This window comes from Poromitra crassiceps (assembly GCF_964638095.1).
Source record: "Poromitra crassiceps genome assembly, chromosome: 13".
Classification (NCBI taxonomy): Eukaryota; Metazoa; Chordata; class Actinopteri; order Beryciformes; family Melamphaidae; genus Poromitra; species Poromitra crassiceps.
In genome coordinates, this window is record NC_139644.1 from 5034366 (window position 1) to 5054606 (window position 20241).

General features: G+C 47.3%; 1 protein-coding gene and 1 pseudogene across 3 annotated transcripts in view; one reads left to right on the plus strand and one right to left on the minus strand.

Annotated features, from left to right (window-relative positions):
* crlf3 (cytokine receptor-like factor 3) overlaps positions 1 to 12340 on the minus strand; it is a 48335-nt gene extending 35995 nt beyond the window's left edge. For both annotated transcript variants that reach the window (XR_014553296.1, XM_083649773.1), the window contains exons 1-2: positions 12243 to 12340; positions 217 to 344 (exon numbers count right to left, since the gene is read on the minus strand). Coding sequence is in view for 1 of the 2 variants with exons in the window: in XM_083649773.1 (XP_083505899.1) it covers positions 217 to 333 (117 nt within the window). In the remaining variant the exon portion in view is untranslated. The remainder of the gene's footprint in view (positions 1 to 216; positions 345 to 12242) is intronic.
* LOC310787885 (phospholipid-transporting ATPase 11C pseudogene) lies at positions 3023 to 6451 on the plus strand (annotated as a pseudogene). Its single transcript has one exon. The product of its transcript is annotated as a phospholipid-transporting ATPase 11C pseudogene (transcript).
* Positions 12341 to 20241: the final 7901 nt, after the last annotated feature.

A 20241-nucleotide genomic window follows, 5' to 3' on the forward strand; every position in this document is an offset into this window, starting at 1 on the left:
GGTTGTGAGTGTGTGTGACTGGGCTGTGGTACCTGGTTGCGGGCCTGGTTGTGAGTGTGTGTGACTGGGCTGTGGTACCTGGTTGCGGGCCTGGTTGTGAGTGTGTGTGACTGGGCTGTGGTACCTGTTTGCGGGCCTGGTTGTGAGTGTGTGTGACTGGGCTGTGGTACCTGTTTGCGGGCCTGGTTGTGAGTGTGTGTGACTGGGCTGTGGTACCTGTTTGCGGGCCTGGCTGAGGCCATGCAGGCGCTGCTGGAGTTCGCTGCGGTAGTTCTGCGCCGCCTCAATGCTTTCCTTCGCCTCCTGCAGCAACGTGTCCACCTCCACAGACATCCTCCCACCTCCTGACACACACACACACACACACACACACACACGATTTGTTTCAGATTTCTCTCAGTAAAGTTTTTTATTTCTCAAGATATTTTTTTTTATATCCAACAGCTCTGTCTCAGTCTTACTGGCTAAAAAGGTTTACTTGCAACTCTGTGCTTATGGCATATACTGTGTGTGTGTGTGTGTGTGTGTGTGTGTGTGTGTGTGTGTGTACAGTACTAAGTCTGTCTGGAATCTGTTGTGTCTGTGTTTCCACTGGCAGATGAAGCTGCAGCTTCTGCTACAGTTAGTGGTTAGTGGCTGGAGGTGAAAGCGTCTAGCTCATCCAGCCATGGCAGATCATCACAGCAAGCAAACTGTGCCATATATTGCCACCAATGTTGAAAATGCAAAACTAAAAAAACAACAAAAGCAAGACAAAAGAGCTAAATACTCTCAGAAGCACAAAGAGGTTGGGCCCATAGTTATGAATTAGACCTTTGTATCAGAATGCACCACCGGACAAAGTTCTCATCAGGCTGCTCCAGCAGAAGATCCAAACTGAATAACCTGCAACCGCCACCATGAAAACTAGAAGGTAAAACAGAGCATGGCATGCACAGCTAGACCATGTGTGCCAATATGCAAAGCACTTCTGCTGTAACCAGGAAGCAGCCAGCAGCCAACCAGCTTCCAGCGCTACCTGCTGTGTCCTGCACTGAAGCTACCTGCTGTGTCCTGCACTGAAGCTACCTGCTGTGTCCTGCACTGAAGCTACCTGCTGTGTCCTGCACTGAAGCTACCTGCTGTGTCCTGCAATGAAGCTACCTGCTGTGTCCTGCACTGAAGCCCTGCTGTGTCCTGCACTGAAGCTACCTGCTGTGTCCTGCACAGCACTGAAGCTACCTGCTGTGTCCTGCACTGAAGCTACCTGCTGTGTCCTGCACTGAAGCTACCTGCTGTGTCCTGCACTGAAGCCCTGCTGTGTCCTGCACTGAAGCTACCTGCTGTGTCCTGCACTGAAGCTACCTGCTGTGTCCTGCACAGCACTGAAGCTACCTGCTGTGTCCTGCACAGCACTGAAGCTACCTGCTGTGTCCTGCACTGAAGCTACCTGCTGAAGCTACCTGCTGTGTCCTGCACTGAAGCTACCTGTTGTGTCCTGCACTGAAGCTACCTGCTGTGTCCTGCACTGAAGCTACCTGCTGTGTCCTGCACTGAAGCTACCTGCTGAAGCTACCTGCTGTGTCCTGCACTGAAGCTACCTGCTGTGTCCTGCACTGAAGCTACCTGCTGTGTCCTGCACTGAAGCTACCTGCTGTGTCCTGCACTGAAGCCCTGCTGTGTCCTGCACTGAAGCTACCTGCTGTGTCCTGCACTGAAGCCCTGCTGTGTCCTGCACTGAAGATACCTGCTGTGTCCTGCACTGAAGCTACCTGCTGTGTCTTGCACTGAAGCTACCTGCTGTGTCCTGCACTGAAGCCCTGCTGTGTCCTGCACTGAAGATACCTGCTGTGTCCTGCACTGAAGCTACCTGCTGTGTCTTGCACTGAAGATACCTGCTGTGTCCTGCACTGAAGCCCTGCTGTGTCCTGCACTGAAGCCCTGCTGTGTCCTGCACTGAAGATACCTGCTGTGTCCTGCACTGAAGCCCTGCTGTGTCCTGCACTGAATATACCTGCTGTGTCCTGCACTGAAGCCCTGCTGTGTCCTGCACTGAAGCCCTGCTGTGTCCTGCTGTGTCCTGCACTGAAGCCCTGCTGTGTCCTGCACTGAAGCCCTGCTGTGTCCTGCTGTGTCCTGCACTGAAGCCCTGCTGTGTCCTGCACTGAAGCTACCTGCTGTGTCCTGCACTGAAGCTACCTGCTGTGTCCTGCACTGAAGCTACCTGCTGTGTCCTGCACTGAAGCTACCTGCTGTGTCCTGCACTGAAGATACCTGCTGTGTCCTGCACTGAAGCCCTGCTGTGTCCTGCACTGAAGCCCTGCTGTGTCCTGCACTGAAGCTACCTGCTGTGTCCTGCACTGAAGCTACCTGCTGTGTCCTGCACTGAAGCCCTGCTGTGTCCTGCACTGAAGCCTAGAGTCTGTGGATGCCCTGAGTGTGGCCGTAATGCCCTTAAACCCACACGGCCAGTTTGACATGCCCTGTTTTGAGCTGGCCATTGTGCCCTTAAACAAAGTTGCACATTTCCTTTGCAATCTGACATAAGTGCTGCTGTATCACACACACTGCACCACTTCATTTCTCTAGTAGGATATTTAATTCATTGAGGAAAAATGACCAAATCACGATGGTTCCACAGTGAAACATGGTGATGGTTCCACAGTGAAACATGGTGATGGTTCCACAGTGAAACATCTAGATGGTTCCACAGTGAAACATCTCAATGGTTCCACAGTGAAACAAACAAACAAAATACCACGATACTATGCTGTATCGATTTCCCCCCCACCCCTAATATATATGACACCACTGATGATGTCACTTTTGACATGAATGTCAACAGTCATTCTTGAGTGACATCACTGATGACATCCATCACTGATGACATCAATCACTGATTATGTCACTTATAGAATAGAATTGGTGATGTTTTGAGATGTGACAATGACATGACATCATCAGTGTCTGTCATAAATCAGATATCACTTATATGTGTAAACATAACTGAACTGAACTGAACTGATGTATATAGAAGTAGAAGATGCTACGGAGGAGACTAAACTGTTTGCTTGGTCGTGATTGGAGATGGGCAGACAGTCGGACGATCTACGTTGGCCACCGGCCGCTCCCTGCCACCGAGGCATTCACCCCACCCAAGTTCTGTGATAACAGGATTGTGTCCTCTAAGTATACAGTATGGAACTTTCTGCCAAAGAACCTGTTTGAACAATTTAGAAGAATTGCCAATTGCTACTTCCTTATCATCTTCTTGGTGCAGGTGACCGTGGACACCTCAGTAGCCCCATTCACCAGTGGCTTACCCTTATGTTTTGTGATGACAGTAACAGCTATAAAGCAGGGATATGAAGACTGGCTGCGGCACAAGGCAGACAATGAGCTTAATAAGTACTTGGTGACCGTGCTAGAGCACGGTGGGAGAATACGGAAGAAGAGTGAGAAAATCCAGGTCGGAGATGTGGTGGAGGTCGCGGAGTATGAGACATTTCCCTGTGATTTGATACTGCTGAAATCTAGCAGAGATGATGGCACCTGCTTCGTGACCACAGCAAGTCTGGATGGAGAGTCCAACCATAAAACACACTACACAGTGCCAGACACAGAGAAGGATCTGGGATCTCTCAAGGCCACCATCGAGTGCGAGCAGCCACAGCCTGACCTCTACAAGTTTGTTGGCCGTATGCACATATACAAGAATGATGAGGAGCCTGCAGTGAGGCATTTGGGCCCAGAGAACCTGCTCCTGAAAGGTGCTACTTTGAAGAACACTAAGAACATCTGTGGTGTTGCAGTTTACACCGGCATGGAAACAAAGATAGCTCTCAACTTCCAGGGCAAGTCTCAAAAACGCTCTGCAGTAGAGAAGTCCATCAATGCCTTCCTACTGGTTTACCTTTGCATCTTGGTGAGCAAGGCCCTGGTGTGCACTACACTCAAGTATGTGTGGCAAAGAAAGCCTGGGCAGGATGAACCTTGGTACAACCAGAAGACCCAAATAGAGAAGGACACCAATCTGTACCTAAAGATGTTCACTGACTTCCTGTCCTTCATGGTGCTCTTCAACTTCATCATCCCTGTGTCCATGTACGTAACTGTGGAGCTGCAGAAGTTCTTCGGCTCATTCTTCATTACATGGGACAAGGACTTCTTTGACCCTGAAATACAGGAGGGTGCCCAGGTCAACACCTCCGATCTCAACGAGGAGCTGGGACAGGTGGAGTACATCTTCACAGACAAGACAGGCACTCTCACTCAGAACAACATGGAGTTCATTGAGTGCTGCATTGATGGTTTCCAATACAAGTACCAGGACACAGCCTCAGAGCCGGGTCGATTCTGTGTCACAGATGGGCGCGCTAGCAGGGAAAAGGAAGAGCTGTTTATGCGGGCAATTTGTCTGTGCCACTCAGTGAAGGTGACACAGCCTACAGGACTGGGTCAGGGCCAAGAGGGTGGACCGACAGACCAGGTGGATGGCTTGTGGCTGGATGAAGAGGTGGTGCCACCCTCTGGTGGCACCACCTCTTCATCCTGCTCCTCTGAGCAGGCACGCTTCATAGCCTCCTCACCTGATGAGGTGGCTCTGCTCAAGGGTGCCAAGAGGTATGGCTTCAACTTCCTTGGTATGGACAGCAAGAACATGAAAATTCAGAACAGGAACAAAGATGTTGAAGTGTATGAGCTGCTTCATGTGTTGAACTTTGACCCCGTGCGAAGGCGAATGAGTGTAATAGTCCGATGTGAATCCGGTGATGTGCTGCTCTTCTGTAAGGGGGCGGACTCTTCCATCTTCCCAAATGTCAGCAGACAGGACGAGGTGGACAGGATACGCACGCATGTGGAGCGTAATGCGACAGAGGGCTACCGGACACTGTGTGTAGCCTACAAGCAGCTTAGTGCAGACGAGTACGAGCAAGCAGACGCACTACTGACTGAAGCCAGGATGGCCCTGCAGGGACAGGAAGACAGGCTCATGGCCGTTTACAACCAGCTGGAGACGGGCATGAGTCTCATAGGAGCCACCGCTGTGGAGGACAGACTCCAGGAGGAGGCACTAGAGACCATGGAGGCTCTGCAGGCGTCCGGCATGAAGGTGTGGGTGCTGACGGGGGACAAGATGGAGACGGCCATGTCCACCTGCTATGCGTGTCGGCTGTTCCAGAGGAAGACGGAGCTGCTGGAGCTCACGTTGCGCATGCACTGGATGGCGGATGGAGGGAAGAAGCAGGAGGAACGATTGCATGAGCTATTGCTCGATTACCATAAGAAAGCTGTACAGGACGACGCACCACATGCCAAGGAGGCAGGCATCACCAAGAGCTGGTCTACCAACCAGGACTATGGTTTTATCATAGATGGTGCCACTCTGTCCTTGGTCCTCAACTCCTCTTGCAACTCCAGTCTCTACAAGAACCTGTTCCTGCAAATTTGTCAAAACTGCAGTGCTGTGCTTTGTTGCCGTATGGCCCCACTACAAAAGGCACAGCTGGTGAAGATGGTGAAGAACTCTAAAGGCAAACCCATCACCCTCTCCGTCGGAGACGGAGCCAACGATGTCAGCATGATTCTGGAAGCTCACGTTGGCATCGGTATTAAGGGTAAAGAGGGGCGACAGGCAGTGAGGAACTGTGATTATGCCATCCCCAAGATCAAGCACCTCAAGAAGCTCTTACTGGCACACGGGCATCTTTACTATGTTCGCATTGCTTACCTTGTGCAATACTTCTTTTACAAGAACCTTTGCTACATCTTACCTCAGTTCTTGTACCAGTTCTCCTGTGGATATTCACAGCAACCCCTCTATGATCCAGTCTATCTGATGATGTACAACCTCTGCTTTACCTCTCTGCCCATCCTGGCCTACGGCCTTTTGGAGCAGCACATCGGCATTGAGGTTCTGCTGGACAATGCTACCCTCTACAAGAGGATCGCCAAGAATTCCATGTTGCAGTGGGGACCCTTCTTCTACTGGACTTCACTGGGAGTCTTCCATGGCTTGCTCTTCTTCTTTGGTGTTCGATATCTCTTTAGAAACCCGGCGCTGCGGGACAATGGCCAGGTGTTTGGGAACTTCTCATATGGAACAATAGTCTTCACTGTCCTTGTCTTCACGGTCAACCTAAAGCTCGCTCTGGATTCAAGGCATTGGACTTGGATCAACCACTTTTTCATCTGGGGCTCCCTTGCTTTTTATGTCACTTTCAGCTTCTTCTGGGGAGGCTTCATCTGGCCCTTCCTGAGGCAGCAGCGTTTCTACTTTGTGTTTGCCACCATGCTGAGCTCGGTGTCAGCCTGGCTGGTCATCGTCCTGCTCGTCCTGCTCAGCCTCCTGCCTGACATCCTGCTCCTGGTGCTCTGCAAGCCCTGTGGGCGCCACGCCCGGCAGCTCGCAGCTCTCTTACCACCGTACTACAAGCACCTGAAAGAGCGCACAAAGCGGATGAAGAAGTGACAATACTGCAATCTGCCTCTTTCAGGATCCCATCATGCCAGTGAGGCCAGAGCTTCCTTCCATTTTGCCTGATCTGGAAAGAAGATGATGATGAGAAGAAAAGGAGAGACAACCTACCAGGGCGAGGGGCTGTCAAGTGGGCAAAGCTGTGTCCATCCTCCGCTGAAAGAAAGTGGCCAGGTCGGTGATGATGATGATGATGTCATTCAGTTGTTCTACTGTATGTCTCCACGGAAGAAAGAAAGTTGCCAGGTCGTCGATGAGGTCACATCGATGACATCACTGTTGACATCACCCATGACATTGCAATTGCTCGAGTGACACTGAAGCCCTGTTCGAAAGCTATTACAGAAATAGTGGACTATTATGTAGTCTGTTCGTCATTTTCTACTAGTGTCCGAATTCTCAACTGTTCATTTGATTCACTATATAGTCCAAATCTAAAATACCCACAATGCACTGCAATTTATAGTGAACAGCGAATGTACCCCACATTGTCTCCCCTATACCACAATGCAATTTGCTAAAAAAAGAAGTCAATTATTGTGCAAAACTTGTTTGGTCGTTCCCCATATAGACCATGTGCAGTTTCAGATAGGGCTGTCCGGCTTAGTCGACATAATCGACTACGTAAATGCGTCGACTTGCAAAACGCGTATCAATGCGTCGGAATTAATTGCGATATCAGATTTCTAAATAAACGTTTTTTAATGGCTTCTGTGTACGTTAGACTTGTGTAGAATGGCTTTTATTTCAGGAAAGATCTGACCGGAAGTCATATTGTTGTTGCGGTAACGTTAGGTAGTGAAAGTAATGTTGGTTCCATCTATCAAATGGATTTGTTATTCCCAACTGGTAGAGTGAAGTTGGCTCTGTCTATCACATGGATTTGTTATTCCCAACTCCGAAGTGACAGGGACAGGACAAGCTACAAAACATTGTCCATGATCATCTAAAGTGTGGAAGTATTTTAGACCGAGACCCAACAATGTGCTGCTTTGTATTAACGTTAAACTCCGCAAATTGGAAATGACGTAAATGTAATGTTATGTACACTACACGTACACACCCGGAGAGCGCGTCCTGCTGATGGGCAACAGAGCACCAAGTCAGTCCTGTTTTAACCATGGTTTTAACACTTTTTGATCACGCATATTAGGATTATCAACACGTGGAAAGTGTTTGTTAGTATAACGTTAGTCACTTAATGTACGTGAAATCATTTCAATTGCTTTCCTTGCCGCACACTAATGAAAAAACATTTATTTACCAGTGATTATCTTAACTGCACATGTACTCCTGTTTAAACAATCTGTCAGCAATCCTTTTGAATTTGAGGTTCAGTAAAAAAAAAGTTTAGATTAATTAATCGACTAATCAGCATCATTATCTATGGGCATTAATAACTAACTAATAACTAACTCATTTTTTTTGTTTTATTCACACTCTCACAGGTTAAAGCCACACCTTTAGAAGTATTACAGAATTATACAATCTAATAACAGGAATATTAATTAGTATAACCGGCGTAGTAGCCTATAGACGGTTTTCACCAGCTGCAACCCCACAGCATTTCCTTTTTCTCAGCTTCTTCCGTGTTTTATGGCGGTTGGCATCCTTAAATGTTGCATTACCACCACCTGAATTGTATCAGCTTCACAGTGCTAACTATTGACAGTGTCCACTTTCTCAGCTGTTCAGGGGAAAACACTGACATAGCCTACTTCTATTTCTATTTTTTTATTTTTTTAAATGTAAAGATAGGCCTATGCGTGCAATAACGTACCGTAGTCAGATTACTCTGTAACATGTAGCTTTTATTAGCCTCTCAGGGTAGCTCCGGACCGGACAACAACGCTTCCTACTACCCAGCGTGTGCACGTCTTTCCGACAGGGGTGGTTGGTTGTTATGGCAACTATCAACAACAACAACAACAACAACAAGTACTAACTACTACAATACATAAAGACCGAAATAGGCTACCTTGTTAATGTGTCTGTCGGAGACACAGCCTAACGTTAACATTTAGGTGGGTTGTGATGTTTGTTATTGTTGTCAAGTTAAAACCGTCTATAACAACCATCACTCCTCCGTTACTCCACTGCCCCCCCCACCCCCCCCCCCCACCCGCAAACAATGATGCCCTGGACATCGTGATGACTCAAGTTGGTAGACAACCCTAGTGGCAACAACGTATAAAGGCCCACAGGTGGGTCACAGAGATTTTATTTGGGTGACAAATTAATTTGCAGAATTTCATCCCTAGTCTTTTTATTTAAATTGCAGAGAGTCTGTTAATGAGCAAAAGGTCAGAAATTAGTTTTGCAGGTATTTTGAGATTTTGAGTGATTTGGTTACTTTCATGTCCGTAGTACATCATGGTGAATCATTATTTTTCATTAAACAAAGGGGAAAGTATTTATTTTTATGGTTTTGGTGGAATGCTAAGTAGAAAATACAACGTTGTGGAATGTTTAAAGCCATTTTTCTCACGTTTCTCTTTTAGACACAGATTAAAATACTCTGAGAGAGCTGTCTCAGTCATTCAAAAAGTTATATACGAGGGATCAGCCAAGCAGCATTTTGGTAAACAAACCGCGTCACTGTGTGGCAACGGCAATGGAACCCTATGGAGCCTGAGTTTGAGCGTCTGACTCTAGCTGGCTGACCGTGTTTACAATTTAAAAACTGCGACAGTTCACACAACTTTAACACGACATGCATATATTATACATCAAACTCTTGAGCTAATTCTGCTCTCACTCAGAATGTCAAAATATAAGCGATGTGATGTTTACTTTTTGAGATATGAAGGTTTGTTTGGCACAACTTATACTAGTTAACTGCTGCGGGGTTACACATTTTTGGGTGGCAGTGACGTCACTGGTCAGGTCGCCATTGTAAATAAGAATTTGTTCTTAATGACTTGCCTGGTTAAATAAAGGTTAAATAAAATAAAATAAAACACGCTGATACGTCCTATACGGGAGAGTTTCTAATTTATGGAAATGTCAAAAAATGAAAATGTCAAATTCCCACCAAGTGAAGGGGTTTTGCAGACGACCACACATTTATTTATCTCAGTGATTTGAATCCGAACCAACAGGGGTTCAGACCAATCAGCATCCAGAGGCATCTAGTGGGCTTTGGTGTGACGCCAGTGAGAAGCAAGACAGATGCTTCATCCAATCACCTGCCACTGCCAGGTCTTTTTTGAAAGTGCCTGAAGACGGCCTATTGGCTGAAACATTGATTACTGCTGCCCAGTAGCCTGTACTACGAAGCTAGTTTAATGCCTTATCCGAGTAAGTTTGAGTTTAAACCTGGTTTAGCCGTACTACAAAGCAAGTTAACTTTCAATCACCATGGCAACTGACGCTGCAAAGCTAACCTGGTCGCGACCAGGTTAGCTTCAGAGGATAAGATCAAAATCCATGACAGACCCATATAATCGGCTCTCTGGAGTCACTCACCGTTCATATAAGATCGCCATATGAAAAATAGATTGCAGTCAACTGAGAATATAACAAGAAAAACATTTGTGGCTCTGTAGGCTACATAATTAAATTAAGCCTACTTACCACTTTATGTCTTAACAGCTCAACGATGCGTGGAGAAATATGATCACTATTAATCACGCAGCGCATACACGGAGCCTCAAATGGAGTGAGGGTGATATTCTCCTACATGCCAGAAAAGCCTATAGCCTACATATAATATAGATATGGGATAAATATGGGATAGCCCCAATAGGCTACTAAATATGCAGTCAATTCTTGCATGTTTCAGCTGGAACTGTGTCCTGTAGGCTGTATGCCAATATATGAGCAAAAATAGGCTAGTTTTTATCAATGAAAACTATGCCGCATCGTCTCAATTCAGTTCAGCAGTTTTCTCTTTTATATTAGGCATCAGCATTATCATTATTTTATATATTAATTATTCGATCAGTGCAACTACACACATAATGAGTGATAGAGATCATTATTCATTGAGCATGCGTTTCTAAATCTATGGTCTAAATAGGTTTACAGATTGTGGAAATTTATAGGCTGAGATTACACATTTAGGGGACAGAAATCGCTGATCAAAGTGAATCAAATGACTGATGTGAATACAAGCGGCAGCTTTAGCAGTCCTTCAGCAGATTATATCCAACGCGGATTTTCATTCTGACATAGGTTACATTAAATATCCGCTAAAACTCTGATCACGCACTGCGCTTTGATTGAATGAGGAAATGGGTGTAGAAATGGGTGTGGGCGTGGATCAACTCAGCTGTTCATAATGTGATTCGCTAGCGCACCTCTTTCGCGTGGACGCGCGCCTGTGCACGAGCGAAAAACGTGCGCGTGCACAGGCAGATCCCAGCTTCAGTTATCCAGTAAAAAACCAGCGTCGTAGTATCCTTAAACTAGATAGCTTTGATCCTGTTCAGTCAAACCAGATCAAAGGGACTTATCGCGGATCTGTTAAACTAGCTTCGTAGTACAGAGCTCAGATGGTGCATCAGGTTTGAGGGGGATCATAGTGAATACATTTATTTTATTCAACATTCATGTTTTTTTTGGTCAATAAAATAATCCATTAAAGTTCTACTCACAAATAAAGTAAAAAATGTCCTTTTTGCATAATGATAATAATGAATGCCTGCTTATGACTAAACAACATGTTTATATGTCAGTATATGACAAGGTAAATACAGTTAGTATTACGCCAAAGTTTCCAGTTTATTCCCATTCATTTCCATGGAAGGTCCTAACTTTGAATTGGGAACACACACAAAAATGTCAAAATTTCCAAAATTCTCGAACTTAACTTCCCATGGAGAATTTCTGGAAGTAACACAATGACAGAATGCATGGCGGTTTGGGGTTTCATACACTTTCTGTAATAAAACATCTAAGTGAAAGTCTGTCTGTGGTCTTATTTTGTGTCCGTTTAGGGGTCCTGATGTGAAGGTCTGAGAACCACTGACAGACTGTGACACTGTGACTAACTAGACTAGACTGAGCACATGCTTTGACTAACAGGAAAGTTATGAAAGGAACTCGAGCTGAACGCCACATTAGTATTAGGAGCTACAGTGCACCAGTGACAAGACAGCAGCAGACAACAACAAACATGTCCACACTCGCTCTCAACAACTTCCGGATTTTTCACTTATTTTCATCAAGTCAGACCACCGCCCAGCGCTGGTTTGATATGTTTTACATGTATTATTTACAATAGACATGCTGCATACTTCCCTCAATATTATTCTGTGTCGGAATGGCGCATAAATTCGGCATATAAGTGATTTACTAAGTACTACTTATTTCCAAGAAATCTCGAGTTTTGAAATCATATTTCGGTGGAAGAAGTTTGTGAAAATAACATGCAACCGTTATGATCTGCCCTCAGCCGTAAATATTCTAAGTGTTGTACAAATAAGTTGTGTGTGGTGTATTGGATGTATGCCGTATGGAAGAGTGGAACATATTGATACGGAGACTGGTCTTAATGATGTTCTGCAATCTGCATAGGCCTACTGTGTGTATCGGCAGATGAAGGTGCCAAATAATCCGAATTTTGAATGTAGTTTGGCCAACGGTCTCTTCAACAAGCCTGAAGAGAACGGTATCGATGCTAGCTTGTGGCCAAAGACAATGCAACTCCGAATATGCTTGAGAGAGTAGGCACAACACATTACGAACAAACAACGGCACTGTGGTAAAAACATCAATCAAAAACATAAATATGTCTCGTTTCTTTCGTGGAGAAAACGTAAGCAACATGCTACCATCATACCTTTTTCAGGGTTTTCTGCTGGCCATCGTCCTAAAAGTTGTGTGAATCCACTCGCCGCGCGCTACCACTCGATGTTGAAGTTTTTGCCCAAGTCCAAAATGACATTAGGAGGATATAAGCATAAGAGCCAATCAGAGACTAGGGATTTTGATCGAACGAGAACGCAGCCAATTAGATTACCTGTGGTCCATCCTCCCTCTCTTACCGCCCGCCCCCTCAAATAACAGTTCATACTAGTGGAAATGATGAAACTTCTAGACGTTTCATCATTTCCCACTAGTATCCATAAACTGTGTCTATAAAAGCACCACGGTCTCCTCAAGCCGCACAATATTCTATTATGAAGGTTATGTAACAGTAGATTTCGGTCAAAAATTGTAGGCTGCCAAAAACTAAAATGAATAGGCTATCTCCTGAATGTTGTAAATTATGTTACGTTGGGAAAAATAAAAAATACAAATGTTTTTATTATTGCAACAAGACCCTGACTGCCATTTATTCTAATGAGCACTTATTTCCTGTGAGTTAAGTGTGCCTATTTCTCATGTAGGCTAAATGATGATGATTAAGCAGCATGATAGGTTGGCACTTCTAAACATTTGTTTTGTTCAATAACCAGACTTTAACATTTAAGGTTGATTGGAACCAGTCAGTGTAGGGCTAAGCAGTATTAGTTTCAGTAGCAGTATTAGTATTGCATTGTAAATAACTCAATGGGAAAATAGGAGTCTCTACTTTTAGGCATAATTTTGATGTAAATTCATTAGCCTCTCTGAACAAGCCGGGACTCACAATAATAAGAATACGAATAAAAAATGTATATATAATAATAATAATTAAAACAATAATAATAATAATAGTTTAAAAATAAAATTGAAACAAATTCCCCCCCACAGGAAATGAGTCCACACTTTTGTTTTTACCAGCGTCATCAAGACTTTTATTTGTTACCAATTTCAAACATGAACATGTGATTAAAAAACATGTAATGAGGAAAAAAGAAGTGAATACACTGACTGTAAATGAGGCTCATTGAATTCAATGAATACTCTCTTAAAGGAAATGTGGTTTTGATAGAACAGTAACAGTTATATAGCGACAGATTCAATTATTACAATTATTCTAACCTGCTGTAAGAAGGATAGAAGTGTCTGGGAAGAGCACTAACAACTCTGTAACTCAGCAAGTCCAATTAGAGTGTGAATTCACAATGAATGATATGCTGAACCGGACAGGATTCAATTTCAAACATAAAATCAATTGTTCATTTCTGATTGTATGTGGACAATTAAGTAATGGAAAAGATACAAAAAGTACAGCAAACCTTTTCTGACAGATTAGCCATTTGATATGTTGAGTCAGAACTTTGCTCTTTTATCAGTGAATGTCTTGACTGATGTTAGATTTTGAAATACTGTTTCTTTCATGTAAACTGGTGATCTCCATCTTCCAAACATCCTGAACAGCCTCCAATTGTCCTAAATCTCAAGGAGCTTCATGAGGCATCGATCCCTGATGCAACTTTCAATAGCAACATATGACAATACTGATGTTCATCTCAACTGAACAATTGAAATGCAGGATAATATAAGACACAAACAAACACTGTACTGTACTTTGCAAATAATATTCCCCCATTTGTTTCATCGCATTTTGAGACACTAATGATTTACATTTCATCATTCATTTAGAACAGAATTGTTATGAAAATCACTTGATCAACGGTCTGACAATGTTTCCATTGGAAGACAATGATAATATTGACTTATTGTACAGCCCAATATTAAGTGACCTCTGCTGTGTGGAGTATCATGTGTCTCTTCAGGGTTTGTTTATCACCAAAGCATTTCCCACAGACTGAGCATTTAAATGGCTTCTCTCCTGTGTGGAGTATCATGTGTCTCTTCATGTTTTGTTTATCACCAAAGCATTTCCCACAGACTGAGCATTTAAATGGCTTCTCTCCTGTGTGGACCATCATGTGTCTCTTCAGGGTTTGTTTATCACCAAAGCATTTCCCACAGACTGAGCATTTAAATGGCTTCTCTCCTGTGTGGACCATCATGTGTCTCTTCAGGGTTTGTTTATCAGATGGCGTATCTCCTGTGTGCACAATCATGTGTGTCTTCAGGTTCCCTCCTTGATTAAAAGATTTCCCACAGACTGAGCATTGAAATGGCTTCTCTCCTGTGTGGAGTATCATGTGTCTCTTCAGGGTTTGTTTATCACCAAAACATCTCCCACAGACTGAGCATTTAAATGGCTTCTCTCCTGTGTGCACAATCATGTGTCTCTTCATGTTTTGTTTATCACCAAAACGTCTCCCACAGACTGAGCATTGAAATGGCTTCTCTCCTGTGTGGAGTATCATGTGTCTCTTCAGGTATGGTTTAAGACTAAAACATTTCCCACAGACTAAGCATTTAAATGGCTTATCTCCTGTGTGCAGAATCATGTGTGTCTTCAGGGTTTGTTTAAGACCAAAACATTTCCCACAGACTAAACATTTAAATGGCTTCTCTCCTGTGTGGAGTATCATGTGTCTCTTCAGGGCATCCTGACCAAAACATTTCCCACAGACTGAGCATTTACAGTAAATGTATCATGTGTCTCTTCAAGTTTCCTTTATCACCAACACATTTCCCACAGACTGAGCATTGAAATGGCTTCTCTCCTGTGTGGACCACCATGTGTGTCTTCAGGGTTTGTTTAAGACCAAAACATTTCCCACAGACTGAGCATTGAAATCGCTTCTCTCCTGTGTGGACTCCTGTGTGGACCATCATGTGTCTCTTCAGGGTATGTTTATGACCAAAACATTTCCCACAGACTGAGCATTTAAATCGCTTCTCTCCTGTGTGGACTCCCGTGTGGACCATCATGTGTCTCTTCAGGTTATGTTTATGACCAAAACATTTCCCACAGACTGAGCATTTAAATGGCTTCTCTCCTGTGTGGACTCCCGTGTGGACCATCATGTGTGTCTTCAGGGTATTGTAGCGAATCAGCAGTACACACATAGTGGTGAGCAATGGTAGTGTCTCCGCTGTAGATAGGAACTGTGTGTGGGAGTGTTATGTTGGGGAGCACTATGCTGTGGGACTACTTCCGGGGGGAGACTGAGCATGCGCTTCAGTCTCCGCGCACTGCCTAGGGGAAAGCTGCTATCTATGAGCATGACAACAGCGGAGAGTTGTAAATATGAATAACTGTGAATAAAGAACCTGTACCAGCAAGAAGCCTCTGCCTCATGAAGTACCAAGAACGTTACATTGGCGTCAGAAGTTTAAAACGGTGAATTACCTCCAGAATCGGCAAGATGGTTAACAAGTTCCTGAAGAAAGAGAAGCAAAGACTCAAACGGGAGGCGGGAAAAGAAAGAGCCGGGGCGGACTACCAAGCATCCGAGGAGGAAGAAGACTGGGTAGACGCGGCCGCTACCACAGAGATCCAGGCGGGGATAGCAGCAGCAAGCCTGGGGTTTGTGATGATAAAATCCGAACTAAACGGCGATATCCCCGTAGCCACGGAAGCTACCCCGCGGCTCAAAGAGGCTAGCAGGCAGGCTAACGAGGCGGCGGAGAGAGCGGAAGAGCCGAGGCCGGTGAGAGTGAAGATCGAGCGGGTTGACAACACCGCTGTAGCCATGGAGGCTGTGCCACAGCCCGGTGAAGCTAGCCGGAGAACCGGAGACAAAGACGGGACACGGGTCGAGGAGACAAAGGACGGCGGGCGGCGAGGAAGAAAGGAAATCACCCCGCCAAAATTCAACGGTAAAGGCGAATGGGAGCCATATTGCACAATGTTCAACGTAGCAGCGGAAATGAATGGCTGGTCGAGGGGAGAGAGAGCCAGTCATCTGGTAATGTCACTCGAGGGTGAAGCTATAACATGTGTAGCAGCAATGGCAGATACCAAAGACTTAGACGTTGTGATGGCGGCCCTGAGGAGGCGTTTCGGACGATGCAAAGAAGAAGGCATTATGGTCGCAGAACTGTGTAACAGGCGTAGACGACCAGGGGAGTCGCTGCGGGCGCTAGCCACAGACATTGAGATCCTCAGCCGGCGTGTATACAGCCGGCTGCCGCCAGAAGCACTGGACGAGCTAGCCCGAAACTACTTCGTCCAGGCTATCGCGCCGCGAGGGCTACGAGAGCAAGTAATGCTGCAACGGCCAAAGACACTAGAAATAGCGCTAGAGCTGGCGTTTGAAAGAGAGACAGTGGAGGGCTGGGCCATGAACAGCGAAGAGGGGAGAGCTGTCCCCGTAGTGAGAATGGCAGCGGAAAGCCCGATACAAGAAGAGCCAGCGTGGAAGACGGCTTTGGCAGAACAAGGCAACATGGTGAAAGAACTGTCCGAGTCAGTACAACAGCTCAAAGAACAACTGCTCCGCAGAGCGACCCTGCAGCCCAACCCCGCTCGACAGCCCACCCAGCGGAACAACAGCTGGGCTAGAGGGAGCATGATCTGCTGGGGATGTGGACGCCCCGGTCATCGGGAAGCAGACTGCCGCCGGAGAGCGTGGAACCAGGGAAACGGTACGGGGCCCGTCCAGATGGGGCGAGACGGGTCTACGATGCCACAGTCCCTGTAGCCACGGCGTCGCAGGAGGGAGCCCACCGACAGCAACAGAGAGGTGGGGCTCCGCCGTGCCCCGAAGTAGACGACATCGCCGGAGCTGTCAACATGCAGAGCGGGCCGCGCGCGATGAACGGCTGCCATGTTCCAGCCTACCTACAGGGGAGATACTGCGCCGCCCTGGTGGACACGGGGTGTATGGCGACGCTGGTGAACGTCAACATGATGCCCGAGGGGATGCGCCTGGAGCAGCCAGCAGCACAGCTGCTAAGAACAGTGTCCGGTGAGTTAATGCCAATGAGGGGGAGGGGACACGTAATGATAACAGTGGGGGGACAGACAGTGGACTTTCCGGTGTGGGTGGTAGAAATGGCGGGGCCTTGCATCCTGGGGGAAGACTACTTAACGATGAACAAATGCACAGTAGACCTAGGAAAAAGCACATTGACATTTGCAGAAGGAACAGTAGTCCAAATGAGCCACCCGCCCACCGTTCCAAGGGAACGGCCTAACGTTAACAACATCACCGTGTACCGCGTCACCGTAGAGCATGAACCCCACCTAGCAGGCCAAGCCCCCCCCCAAAACCAAGCCCCTAGCCCACCTCCAAACACTTGCCCTCAGCCAATGCAACAGGCAGAGGGAGAGAGAGAGAGGTTAGAAATGCTCAGGACACTACACCAACGTCAGAGCGAGGGGTTAGAACCACAACAGAGCGACGAACTGTGGAGAGTACTAGAAGAGTACAAAGACATTTTCGCGATGTCGGACGATGAACTAGGCTGCACTCACCTGGTAGAACACCAAATAGACACTGAAGGGGCGCGGCCCATCAGATCATATCCCCGTCGAGTTCCAGCAGCAAGAAGAGATATAGCGAACGAAGCTGTAGAAAACATGCTGAGGGCAGGGATCATCGAGCCGTCAGAGAGCCCATGGGCATCGGGAGTAGTGTTGGTAAAAAAGAAAAATAGCGCAAAGATGCGATTTTGCGTAGACTATAGAGGGCTGAACAAAGTGACAAAAAAAGACGCGTACCCGATGCCCGTCATCGAGGAGCTACTAGACATAGTGGGGGAGTCAGCCTGGTTCTCCTCCCTAGACCTCCGCAGTGGGTACTGGCAGGTGCCCCTCTGCGACGATGCCAAGCCAAAGACCGCCTTCCGCACCGAGAGAGGACTGTGGCAGTTTCGAGTACTCAGTTTCGGGCTGTGTAACGCACCCGCAACGTTCGAGCGGTTAATGGAGAAACTGCTGGGGGACATTCCCCAAACAGAATGCGTCGTATGCTTAGATGACATCTTGACACACGGGGGCTCGTTTCAGGCAGCGGTGGGAGCATTACGAAAGGTCCTACAGAAAATAGCAGCGGCGGGTCTAAAGCTACACCCAGATAAGTGCCACTTCCTGAAGAAGAGGGTAGAGTTCTTGGGACATGGCATCGGCGAGGGGGGCATTCGCACTCTAGAGGAAAAAACACGGGCAGTCTCAGAATGGCCCACCCCCAGAGACAAAAGTGAACTCGAGAGCTTCGTAGGGTTAGCATCCTACTACAGAAAGTTTGTAAAATGATTTTCTGACATCGCAGAGCCACTGTTCCGGCTTAAAGAAAAGAACACAGACTTCAACTGGACAGCAGAATGCCACCTAGCGTTCGAAACCCTCAAGAAAGCGCTGACCGAGACCCCCGTGCTTAGAGCACCAGACCCCGCACTGCCGTTCCTACTAGACACTGATGCCAGCAATGGGGGTATGGGGGCCGTGCTGTCCCAGGCAGGGCCGGAGGGGGAGCAGGTGGTGGCGTACTTCAGTAAGACGTTTGATAAGACAGAAAGAAACTACTGCGTCACACGCCGGGAGCTCCTAGCAGTCGTAGAAGCACTGAGACACTTTAGATACTACCTCCTGGGACAGCCTCAGTTCACCATACGGACCGACCACTCAGCGCTGCAGTGGTTATGGTCCTTCCGGGAGCCGGAGGGACAGGTGTGCCGCTGGTTAGAGAGAATGGCGGACTATAACTTCACCATAGAGCACAGAGCAGGGAGACACCACGTAAATGCAGATGCCCTGTCACGACGACCCTGCGCGGAAAGGGGGTGTGTGTACTGTGAGAAGAGAGAGGGGAGAGAGAGAGAGCTCCAAGAAGACGCTAGAGTCTGCCCTAACCACACGGGAGATGGGCCAGTGTGCAAGACACTGCGGATGGCAGAAGCAGCAGATTGGAAGGGCCACCAGGAAAACGACAGGGAGCTGTCACCAGTACTGCAATGGGTAGAAGCGGGCCAGAAGCCGCAATGGGAGGAGGTGGCGGGGGCCACCGACACAACCAAAGGGCTGTGGGCAGGGTTTGACACCCTGAGATTGAACAGTGGAGTGCTGATGAAGTGCTGGAAAGAGCCAGCAACGGGAGAAAACAAGTGGCGAAAAGTAGTGCCAACGACACTGAGAGATGAGGTGTGCAGGAGCTGCCATGGGACAGTAGGGGCGGGCCACTTTGGGGTAAGCAAAACCCTCCGTCGCATCAGACAAGGCTTTTATTGGGGGAGGATGAGGAGAGACGTACAGGACTTCTGTCGGCGCTGCGACCTCTGCGCGGCGTACAAAGGGCCATTAGACCAGTCTCGCGCCCCGCTCCAACAGCTAGCAGCAGGAGCCCCCATGGAGAGGGTAGGGGTAGACGTGATGGGGCCGTTTCCACGCTCAGACAGTGGAAATCGATACGTCCTAGTAGCCATGGACTACTTTACAAAATGGCCAGAGGCATACGCGCTGCCCGACCAGGAGGCGGGGACGGTGGTCGACGCACTAGTCACAGGCATGTTCAGTAGGTTCGGAGCACCAGAGACCCTACACAGTGACCAAGGAAGAAACTTTGAGTCACGAGTGTTCGCCACCATGTGCGAGAAACTGAACATTAGAAAGACACGGACCACAGCATTGCACCCCCAGAGCGATGGCCTAGTAGAAAGATTCAATAGGACACTGAAAAAGCAGTTGGCCATCCTCACGGAGGAGCACCAGAGAGACTGGGACACGCACCTGCCTCTCATCCTCATGGCCTACAGATCCGCAACACACGAGTCCACCTCCTGCACACCCGCCCTGCTCATGTTAGGTCGAGAACTGCGGACACCAGCAGAAATGGCGTTCGGCAAGCCACCGGATGCACTGGACGCTCCCCCGGGGAGAGAGTACGCCAGGAGGCTACAAGATCGATTAGAGTCCGCTCACAACTTCGCTCGGGACCAGCTAGAGAAAGCAGGCATGAAACAAAAAAGGAACTATGATGTGAGGGCAAAGGGAAACCATTTCCAGGGGGGGGAGTTGGTGTGGGTGTACACACCCCGGAGAAAAAAAGGGCGTAGCCCTAAACTGGACTGTCACTGGACAGGCCCATGCAGGGTCATGGAGAGAA